Consider the following 12725-nt stretch of genomic DNA (forward strand, 5'->3'; position numbering starts at 1 on the left):
GTTGTCTCATTGGCACTCATACCACATCTTCTTATATCTATATAAGTTCTGTATAATGTGTTTTTCAAACATTGTTGACAGCTTCAAAAGTACAGATGTTTGAATGGTATAAGCATATAAAAAGATTAAGTGGTCTTAAGTGTCTACTTCCCAATGTAAACCATTGACCGCTAACTTGAACCAAAACATCTTTTCCTGTTTATAATGTACATCGACCAATTGATTTTTTCGCATGGTATGGGCGAGGTGCGAAGGAAATATCATGGACTAATAGAAACTAAATAAATATAATATTTGTTGGAAAGAAATAATATTGATAATGATTAATCATTGACACAAATGCAGATTTGTTTTTAATTCACAATCGAAAACATTTCTTAATTTTCCAACGAATCTTTAAGAGCGTCCAGTACTCAGAAGTCACAGAATCAAAGAATATTTTTAGTGGAAAAAGAAAGATTGACATGATGTATTTCTGCATAAATGGTCATTCTTTTGTTGTTTCAGAACCAATTTTGTTTTTCCAGAAACCAATTTTATCAGGTAGTCAATCTTGTCCCCCATTTGAATATTCTGCCTTTTTTATACCATCAGTTCTTTTCTAAGGTATATCACTTCTTTCTTTGTTTCTTGTAGTTCTCCGCGTAATTGTACTTTGTCTCTGACAACAAATTCACTTTACAAATGTGTTAATTGCTCTTCAGCACCTTCTTTCTTGTTTTTTATTTATTTTAATTCTCCCAACTTTTGTATGTTCATGTTTTCCTTTCTATCCGTTTGTAATTCTCTAATTTCTAACAATGGATATTCCTTTTCACGCTGTAGCTTACTGATACTTTCCTTTAAATGTTTAATTTCTTCTCTCGCTTCTTGTAAAGCCAATTCCAACTTTGCACTGTCTCCGGTGATCTACATCATACATGACATGTGTCATATGAATAAGAAATTAAGTAGATAAAATAAATCATTGCAAACGAGCATATCTATGACACATTTAATGTTCCGTTTCTTAATGTAGTATTTTATTTTTAATATGTTTAAAGAATGTTTTTAATCATTTGTAAGGTTGTTTATTTTATAATCGTTTGTTTTTTTAAACCATTTGTTTCTTTTCATATATTATTATACGAATGATACAGTAACTCTACGAATCGAGCCATATCGAGCCATATTTTTTTCAAATTCCTTATTTCGAAAACCATCATACGCTCATAAGCAATGTTTTTTTTAATGATTTGTAAATCTTAAATGTTGAATCCGTAAGAACATGTGAGTAAGCGTTTCTGTTAAATTCAGATAAGGGTCGAAGAATATCACCAGGAAAACTATTTTTAGCTGGAGATTTTTTCAATGTGCTAATACTGCACCCCCACATTATTTGCGACTACCGATTATTTTCACTGCCAATGTTGTGATGAATTTTCTTATCAGAACATTCGAATTGTGTCTTTATATCTATAACATTAATAGACGACCTTTTTAGGCATCTCTTTTGTCGTTTTCGATATCGTTTTCTGTTTAATCAAAAGTACATTAGACTAGTTATTACATAACATACCACAGCATCACCTGTAAATGAAATATATATTTTAAAAAATCAGTATGGAAAAACTCTTATAATTATTTTCTTAATCTCATCAAAGGTACTATCTTGATTCAATAGTAACCAGACACACGTTTCATTTACATCAGACCCACCAGAGGCGCTGGTATCTGTTATCAAAACAATGGGGAGTCCAAATGAAAACGGGAGTTAAAGAACATTGAAAACCAAACATATTTTAACAGTTTTGCCAGACATGGAAAAGACATATATACGTGGTGATAGAAAAACCATGGTATAACAACTTGTATTATGTGAAACGAGAGGGAAGGATGAGACAATTGTTTTGCTCTATTAGTGCAGGGGTCCATTGTCTTTGCTACTTCAAAATGGCACTGTCCAACGAACAATGTTTTAAAGAATAAAATCCAATTATAACCAGTTAAGCAGACAAGACTTTTCAGCGTGCCAATTCTTGTTAATTTTGACAATTGTGTTGTTTTACTATACGTTTGGTTTGTATTGGACCTTTATTGTTTTTTACATGTCTTTTTATTTAAATTTAGGCTACACCATGGCATAAAGAGAACCGATATTGCAAGCACAAACAAATATAAAATTTTAACGGGGTGTCATCTATTTATAAGCCTAATTAGTAATGATATACAGATACTATGAGCATTATTACTCAATTACTCTTTACACTTTTAACACTACGTGATTAGGGTTTTGTTTAGTTAAACATGCATGTTGTCGAATAACAAGAAAATATATCATGGCTACGTTTACAGGAATGTGCATGTATCTACGTTACTTTTCCTGTTTTATGTAATTTGAACTCTTATTTTATTTAGATAACCGGTCTTGGTAAATATGAACTTATGAATTAAAGTACTTATAGAATAAGAAAGGATTTATTTTTAAAGAAATGCAATAATAACGTACCTAACACTATGTCTTCCCCTGTTTCTCTCACATCAAATTCTGAAGTCGCTGGCATAAAAAATACACATCCGTCAAATTGAAGGAAAAATTAATCAAACATTAATACTATTTATATTGCATGTATCAACTTTACCTATGAAAAAAGAATATCTTCCTTCGTTCAGTAAAATCTACTCTGAACATATTTCATGATGACAATCTATATATATATATAAGGTAGTTTATATCATTTGTAAACATAAATGGTTATGAATATTGTTAATATCGACAAAATGATGTATAACAGAAATCAAAGTAATGGCTAAGTTTACGGGTATTTACAATGTCTCTTCTTTTTATTAATTTTTCATTTAATTTTGAATTCGACCTTGATCAGTTAAATATTTCTACATAAATACTAAAATTGAAGCATTGATTGAAATAATACATATGAATCGATCAAACTTACTATACAAGATCCCAGTGAAATGATTGCTTTTGAGATTCCGTCAAAAATTGTCAGCAAAGGGTATCCGAATTATCTCTTTTATCTAATGTTTTTTGGATTCAATTCGATAGCCAGGATTTACACACCGCTGTACAATTCGATCTGAATTGACCATCAAAAGGTAAGATGTAGAAGATATTGCAATATACAATAAGTTACTACATAATTCATTTTTACAATATGATAGTGTAAGCTACCATATAATTTTCATACAAGACTCACAAAGGTCAGAGGCTCCTGATTGTGGGACAGGCACAAAAATGCAGCGCGGTTAAACATGTTTTGTGAGATCTCAACCCTCTCCCCATACCTCTAGCCAATGTAGACTATATATATATATTTATAATCACATCACTCTAGAAATTTTGGCGACGAATTTTGGCCATATTGTTTAGACACGATTGGATCTAATGCTTTTCAACGTGTCTGCTATTTTGAATATCTATCACAATTGTTTTTTCAACCATTTTTAGTGAAAGGTAAATAACATAAAACCTGTTGTATGCTTTATAATTGGTGGCATAATTTTATTAACATTACTAGCTAAGTATTCGTTTATGGTTGGCTATATTAAAATTTAAAGTTACAATTATTAAATAAGTGAGTAAATTATTGATTTCTTGTGACAAAAAAATTTCGATCATTAATATCAAAATGTAAATAATAAATTTGAATTCTCTCGATTTTTTGTTCAAAAAATTATGTAATTAGAAGTAAAACTGAACTAATTATAATTCCATGTCTTGGGTGATCAACGTTAATGGTTTGGTTTCAAGGTGTAATACCACCATTGATTTTCCCCTACAAGTCTAAGTTAAATTTGCACTTTTCAAAAAAATTTCAGAATTTATCTTTGTTTTAAAAACAGAAATACTTGGCATGAGTAAAGATTTATCCTGTCCAGTACTTTGGACAAAATTTCACATAACATTTCATTGCATATAAAAAAAATAACCATCACTGCATGTTAACCAATCAAATTTTCACCCCTTTTTCTCCTGTGTACAAGCTTTAATAACCATGCAACCTCAAAATTCCAAAATATTATATTGAAACACTAAATAAAAAACTTAATGGTGCTTTAAAATACCCAAAATATATGTTTATGACTAAGAAATATTTTTTTCATAGAAATGTAGGATTAATTTCCTACAACTGTCAATATTTTTTTTCGACCATTTTTTCGTATGCACCGGATGTGAAGTACTAAGATTTGGTGGTATTATTCCTAAAGAAGACTTTTTGGTTGAATAAACTGAATGTGATTTTTTCCCTTTGTATTACTGGTTATTTCAAGCATTAGGTCAAGTTTTGTCATAATCAGATCAATAGTTTGAGAAAAGTCTAGTATAATGTAAGACGATATCTACAGCGATTCGAGCAAAACTTCTTCGAAATATCCAAATCAAGCCGCATCATGATAGAATATAGTGTGGACCACTAAATGATCAAATTTTTATATCATCTGCCTACAAACAGTTGAATATGATACAAACAAAGTAAAATCACAAAAACACTGAACTCCGAGGAAAATCCAAAACGGAAAGTCCCTAATCAAATAGCAAAATTAAAAGCTCAAACACATCAAACGAATGGATAACAACTGTCATATTCCTGACTTGGTACAGGCATTTTTTTATGTAGAAAATGGTGGATTAAACCTGCTTTTTAGCTAGCTGAACCTCTCACTTGTATGACAGTCGCATCAAATTCCATTATATTGACAACGATGTGTGAACAAAACAAACAGACATAATAGGTAAAAATGTCAAAAATAGGGGTACAGCAGTCAAATTTGTGTTTTAATCTTAATCACTATAAAAACAAACAAATATGTAACAAAGAAGCAAAAAAAGGCATATAGACAAAGCACATTAACAAAAATGAAAGACAAGAATACAAAAATTTACAACAGCACAATAACACAATGACGGGATGTATAAGTACAGAGCCACGTCATATGTATCAAAGAAACACAGAAAGGCATATAGACAAAGTAAATTAGCAAAAATGAAAGACAAGAATACAAACATTATCATAGAACAATAACACGATGACGGGATGTATAAGTACAGAGCCACGTCATATGTATCAAAGAAATACAAAAAGGTATAAAGACAAAGCACATCAGCAAAAATGAAAGACAAGAATACAAAAATTATCATAGAACAATAACACAATGACGGGATGTATAAGTACAGAGTCACGTCAAATGGATATCACCAAAAACAGACTAAACAGTAAAAGTAATATTCATAAAGACAAATAAAAGAATACTATAACACGTTATTAAGATTCTCAATACCAAGAATTTATACTTCAAGACCATCGTGTATTATTTGTGAAGTATTATTATGACTCTAGGCTGATAAATATCACTAATGGACCTTCTTTCTTCAATATAGTGTCCCTTCTGGTTCATTTATATCTCTTTCATTTCCATAAAATTTCATTTGTTTAGGCCAATGAATAAATGTTTTGGGGTAACTTTCACTCGTTTATGAAGGAAATGTGATAACAAATAAGTAATTGAAGTATTCAAGCCGAATGAAAAATCCATATAAAAATGTATTGACTCCAAGGAGGTTTCAATAAGTTTTACGTAGAACTTAAATTTGCGCCGCGTTCCAGAGAAGGACATAAAAAACTTACATTTTTGTGAATAATTTGTTGTTACTGCTTCAAAAATAATTCTATTTACTAATAACTATGTATTTATTAAAGTATTACGTAGGAGAAAGTTTTCTATTATAACAAAATATAAAAAATAAGGAGAAAAGTCAGAAAAAGCTACTCAAAACAATGATCTGTCTACAAATATTCATTGTAGAGTCCTATTTCAAGACAATTTTCTAATAAAATGTGTTTTTGAGACTCATTCCACTAATATTTCATTTTTGGAACATTTCACTTAAATGGCATGAAATGTTCTCAAATGAGAGTACACACAAGGTCAAAGGTGTAATACCACCAGTGATTTTCCACTATTAGTCTTTTCAAATTTGCACTTTAAAAAAAATTGTGCAGAATTTATCTTTGTTTCAAATAAAGACACACTTTGATTAGGGACTTTCCGGCATGAGTAAAGTTTTATCCTGTCCAGTATTATAGACAAAATTTCGCATAACATTTCATTGCATATAAGAAATTAACCATCACTGAAGGTTACCCAATAACATTTTCACCCTTTTTTCCTAAGTACGAGCTTAAATAACCATGTAACCTCAAGTTTCCAAAATATTCTATAGAAACACCAAATAAAATTGCTTTGAAACACCTAAGATATATGTTTATGACTTCAATGAAATGTAGGATTAATTTCCTACAAGTGTCAACTTCAAGGGAATATTTTTGTTTACCCTTTTTCGTATGCAACCGGATGTGACGTACTATGATTTGGCGGTATTACCTTCAACACATTCGAAATCTATACGTGTTTTGACATAAACATATTTTTCTTCATCCGACCTAAAACAGTTTTTTTTAGAGTACAATTCATAAGCATTGATATCGATATCATAAATGAGTGTCCATTGAGAACGAAGTCTTTCAAGGAAATAGGCTTTTATTTGATTTGTAATATAATTTCGAAAAAAAAATCAATATTTACGACTTAAAATATGAACTGTTTTAGATTGATAAACTGGACATTCTGTATAATGTGTTTTTCAAACATTATTGACAGCTTCAAAAGTACAAATGTTTGAATGGTATAAGCATATAATATGATTAAGTGATCTTAAGTGTCTACTTCCCAATGTAAACCATTGACCGCTAACTTGAACCAAAACACCTTTTCCTGTTTATAATGTACATCGACTATTTGATTTTTTCGCAGGGTATGGGGGAGGGGGCGAAGGAAAAATCATTGACTAATAGAAACTAAATAAATATAATATTTGTTGGAAAGAAATAATATTGATAATGATTAATCATTGACACAAATGCAGATTTGTTTTGAATTCTGACCTTCGCCTTATTTTTCATGGAAACATTGATTATGTTACACTTGTTTGAAAATTTTAACAATGTGCTTTTTGAAGAATAAATCCAAATATAAGCATTTAATAAGCAGACAAGACTTTTCAGCGTGCCCATTCTTGTTCATTTTGACAATTGTGTTGTTTTACTATACCTATGGTTTGTATTGGTCCTTTATTGTGTTCTACCTGTCTTGTTGTTTTATATTAAGGTTATGCTACGGAGAAAAAGTGAAACGATATCGTAATTACATACAAGTTGTAAAATTTTAACGGGGTGTCATCTATTTATAAGCCTACTTGGTAATGATATACATATACTATGAACATTATTACTGGATTACTCTTCATACTTTAACACTATGTGATCATGGTGATTAGAGGTTTTGCTAAGGTAAACATGTACCCTATACAATGATTTTTTTTTCGGATTGTTTCAGCCGGTCTTTGGATAAATGTATAGTAATTACCTGTTTCTGTATCTGCCGAGTACAAAACTGTTCTTTTGTTTTTTTTATCTAAAGAAAAAGAAAAAACATGATAAAAACATAATAACTATTTTATGATATAAACAAGTATGTTAATTCACGGAAGAAAACATCATGTCTGTAAAATTTGACGTAAGCATTTCTGCATGATGCAATCTATGTTTTTACATGGCAGTATTTAATTTTCATGAGCTAAAATAAGTAATTAACATGTTGTCGAATAACAAAAACAAGATAATATACCACGGCTTTTTTTACAGGAATTTATAGTTACATAGCTTTTCCTCGATGATTTAATTTGAACTCTAATTATATTTGGGTATAAAATATGGAATTTCCATTCTCAATTTTATTATGAATAATTTGAAGGCAAATATAAAGTTAGGATAATAATAATGAATGATTTTTTTTCGAAATGCAATGGCAGCGTACCTAACACCGTTCCTGTGGCATCAAATTCTGAACTTGCTGATATAGGAAATAAAAATTCGTAGCAACCTAAGGAAAAAAAGAATAAAACATGAATACTATTTATAATGCATGTATAAACTTTACCTACGAACAAACGAATACGTTCGTTCAGTAAAATCTACTTCATGATCACAATCTATATTCATATAATATAGTTTATATCATTTGTAAACCTAATTTGATATTTTGTTACTAGCAATACAGCAATATAATGAACAACAAAAATCAAAGTGATGGCTAAGTTCACCGCTGAACAATTCGATTTGAATGGACCATCAAAAGGTATATGTAAGATATAGAAGATGTTGCAATATACAATTGATTACTACATAATTAATTTTTACAATATTTTAGTGTAAGCTACCATATACTTTTTATGTATGTTTATATATAATTACATCACTCTAGAGAAATTGTACACTGACTATTTTTTGGTCGTATTGTTTAGACATGATTGGATCTAAAAGTTCTCGTCGTTTCTGCTATTTTGAATATCTTGCACAATTGGTTTTTTCAACGTATTTTACTAAAAGTACTAAATAAACTGTTAACACAGTGATATGTCTCGCCTATTTGTTATTTTGATAATGCAAATGTTAAAATTAAAATAGCAATACTTTAACATGTAAGTTATGCAAATATTCATAGTCAATGAACCATGACTGAAGGTATAGGGCTAAACAATCTCCATTGAAATGAGATGTGCCAATGCTTATACAACTGCAAACCAAATACCATTGACTTTTCATAAGTCGTACCCTTTAAACAAACCTAAACACAAACATTAACTTGTAAACTATATAAAAGTTTCAAAGTCAGGGAACCATAATTAGGGGGTGAGGTTATATAATCTCCATGGAAATGAAACTTGCAAATGCCAATACATTTGCATACCGAAAATCATTAACTTTACATTAGTGGTTCATCTTAAACTGACCTAATCACAAACTAATACATGTAAACTAAGTAAAAGTTTCAAAGTCAATAGACCATGACTGAGGGGTAAGGACCAATTATTATCCATGGAAATGAGATATGCCAATGCTAATACAACTGTAGACCAAATATCACTGACCTACCACTAGTGATTCACCATGAACTAGACCTAATCACAAACTAATACATTGTTGACGCCGCCGCCGTCGCCGCCGCCGGAAACAGCATACCTATGTCTCGCTTTTTGACTCCGTGAAGGTGAGACAAAAAAGTGTACCCTTTTTAATTGGCATCATATTTTTCATTTACATCGCTAGTCAAGTATTCGCTTGTGGTTGACTTTATAAAAATTTAAAGTAACACCCAGTTTATAAGCGAGTAAATCGTTGCTTACATGAGACAAATCCAATTCCGATTACTATCAAAACGTAAATGATGCATTTTAATTCTCTCAGATTTTAGTTTAAAAAAACTTTGTAGTTGTACTAAAACTGAACTATGACCATGTCTTGGGTAAACATCGTTAATCGTATGGTTTTTGTATCAATATATTCGAAAGTTATATTTGTTTGTCTTATCAATATTTTTGTCTTCATCCGACCTAATACAGTTTCTTAAAGGGTAGAAATCGTAAGCATTGATATCAATATCATAAATGATCGTCCATTGATATCATAGGCTGTCAAAGAAATAGGGCTCGGAAGGCTTTAACTTGATTTATAATATAATTTTTAAAACACCAATATTTCAGACCTAAAATATGAACAAATTAATGTTAATAAACTGGACATAAGTCTTGTATAATGTGTGTTTCAAACATTATTGACAGCTTCAAACGTACAGATGTTTTAATGTTATAAGCAGATAACATGTTTAAGTGGGCTTCAGTACTGTCTACGTCCCACTGTAATACATTAATCGCATCCTTTGACTAAAATATTGTTTTCCTGTATTATATGTACATCGACCATTTGTTTTTTATAATATTTTTTGCAAAAAAAAGAAAAGAATGATAATGAGTTTTGTGGTTCCTTACAGTAAGTTATTTCTTGAGAATATTAAGTTATTGAAAAACAACTTTAAGATTAAGTAAATATGATAATGTTGAGAGAAGATAGATATTTCAAACACTCATGACGGAGGGGTTTACAAGTTTTACTAAATAATTCTAGTACTCTAAAATCTACGTAATCTTTATGAGCGATAACAGTATAAAAGTATCCTACATAAGTTAAAAGGGGAAATTTAATCTACATAAAACTCAAAGTTGCACTTATATATGTACTTAAGTTTTAAATGCCATTACACTTGTTGACATCGGTGCGTGAGAAGAACAACTATGTGATATAGATATTTTAAAAGGAGACTTTGACTTATGTTCAAACGAGGTTTCATATCTGCCCGATGAGACTTATAACATAAACAATGAGGTAATTTTCATGGAAACTGCCGCAGCTTGCATTTACATCAGCTGCAGAAACGCTTTTAAGTTCGTAACCCGGATTTGTTTTCTCTCAATCGATTTATGACTTTTGAACAGCGGTATACTACTGTTGCCTTTATTTTTCAATATTACGATTACAAAACGTATGTTAAAGACAGTCAAACGTAAAATTTCTTTTTGTGGTTCAAGAGTGTGGAATTCACATTCCAGAGAAATCTAAAAATAAAATACTGTATCTTCATTCAAATACTCTTACAAGTTATTATATTTTTACAAAGTGTTAGATGTATAAGTGTAACTACAATGTATACTTTAGATGTATTATTCTTGTTATATGTTTATATAAATTTCTCATATGGTTGTGGCCAGTTATCTATTTCTTGCATGAATAGATATATTTCGTATCACACTGCACGTAGTTATTTAATTTAAAAAGTAATAAAATACTCGCCGATGGCTAGTTTATTATTATATTGAAATTAAATAACTCGAGTTGATATCAACCAATTCTCACTCGCTATGAAATCTATAAATATTGTTTAAATTTGTATATGTATATTGGTAGATTGATTGTGATGCATTCATGTAGTCATGCTATATGTAGTGAGCCTTATTAAGAATTGGTTTAATCCAAATGTTTCTCTTAAATGAAGATATTTCACTTTTGCCATGGGAACATTTTTTATTCCTATGGGAATATTTATTCTTCCTACGGGAATAATCATTTCTTTCTATTGGAACAATTATTCTTTCCATTGGAACAAATAATTTACAATGGAAACATGTTTTTCAATTTGAATGTTTTATCCCAGAAAAATTGAAATTTGCTGAAAATACAGGATTTATGTTAGATTGTTGCAGTAAGCAATTTTCAACAAGATACTATATGGTTTCGCATAGATAATTGCACTCATGATGCAACTTCAAATAAACTCTGATTACAGTAAAATATAGAGCAATTAGAACAAGTTTTCAAATTAAGTTGTGTGTGTGTGTGTTGTTGTTGTGATTAACAAAATAGTCTTTTGCAATATTCATGTACACTTTGATTCTTTCATTACATATTATTCAATTGTTCCATAAAAATGAATGTTCTTTTAAAAGCTGACTGCATGGTTATAACAATATACTAGTACACTAAAGGCATTAATGTGCCAAGGAAGGATTTATAATATATAATTTGCCTCGATCTGTATAAAATTCCTATAAATAATAGTGACAATATATATTATATGTCACCAACGTTATTTGGAAATAAATATGAATCAGAGGAGATAAATATATAAATCAACGAGACTGCAATCCAACAACACCTAATAGCTTATGAAGTCAATTTAAAATTCAATCATGGCTTAAATAGAGACTATGACAATATTATCATAAACACTGAATTTATTTAATAAGAATAAAAACCCTAAAACTCGGCAAAAGATACCCCTTATTACAACTGGCAATGTTCCAGGTTGGGACCAGGACCATGAAAATATTTTGAGGTGAAACTTATTAGAAACGGAACCTTACAGGGAACAATGTATCAATAACAGAGAATATAAAGGGCTTAAACTATTTCAGAAAGACAAATGTTCTAATCAGAACAATTTTTATCTTATCTCGCAATTTGAGGAACAGTAGTGACTGTATTTTTCTCCTTTTTTCAACTTTCATGTGATATACAATGAAACTCTTAGTATTCTTCTGTCGATGTCGTTTAGTTAAATGCAACAAATTGTAAGTTCTAAGATAAACCAAATGCCTCCACATAGCAGAATTTATTACCATACCATATAGATATATTGCACATTAGTTTCAAAATTATATAGTGTCCTTAATTATCTTTGAAGGTCTTTGACTTATAGATTTGAAGTTTTTAGTGGTCTTTTTTAATCGGCACACAATATCAATTTAATTCCGCATGTACAAAACAGTGCATGTTATTTCAGTCTTGTACTTGTTTCATGCAGAGAATATTCCAGTTTAAAATTGAAAGAAATAAAATTGTCAGGATAGACATTCAAAATTAATTTGTTTGGTTGTCGTTGTTTATGTCTGTCATTTTTGTTTTTCGTAAACTGTATTCTATGAGTTAGGTCGTTAGTTTTCTCGTTTGGATTGTCTCACACTTAATTGATCAATCTTTGTCATTTGTATTCTCGTAGATAGTTGTCTCATTGGTAATCATACCATATCTCCTTTTTTATATTGGCATTTTAGAATTAAGATTAAATAAATTTAAACCATACATACACAAGATATATATATTTCTTGGTGCCGTGTAGCTAGTCAATATATCCCTATGATATGTGATAGGTCACCGTACGGCCTTCAACAATGAGCAAAGCCCATACCGCACAGTCAGCTATAAAAGGCTCCGAAATGACAATGTAAAACAATTCAAACGAGAAAACTAACGGCCTAATTTATGTACAAAAAA

General features: G+C 30.1%; 1 protein-coding gene across 1 annotated transcript in view; it reads right to left on the reverse strand.

Annotated features, from left to right (window-relative positions):
• Positions 1 to 273: 273 nt before the first annotated feature.
• LOC127704390 (uncharacterized) overlaps positions 274 to 12725 on the reverse strand; it is a 62519-nt gene continuing 50067 nt past the window's right edge. Inside the window, exons 7-10 of the mRNA XM_052208429.1 lie at positions 7876 to 7941; positions 7426 to 7473; positions 2489 to 2536; positions 274 to 1569 (exon numbers count right to left, since the gene is read on the reverse strand). Of these exons, the coding sequence (XP_052064389.1) occupies positions 1523 to 1569; positions 2489 to 2536; positions 7426 to 7473; positions 7876 to 7941 (209 nt within the window). The 3' untranslated portion in view covers positions 274 to 1522. The remainder of the gene's footprint in view (positions 1570 to 2488; positions 2537 to 7425; positions 7474 to 7875; positions 7942 to 12725) is intronic.

Source organism: Mytilus californianus, unplaced genomic scaffold (genome assembly GCF_021869535.1).
Source record: "Mytilus californianus isolate M0D057914Y unplaced genomic scaffold, xbMytCali1.0.p SCAF_6, whole genome shotgun sequence".
NCBI classification, from domain to species: domain Eukaryota; kingdom Metazoa; phylum Mollusca; class Bivalvia; order Mytilida; family Mytilidae; genus Mytilus; species Mytilus californianus.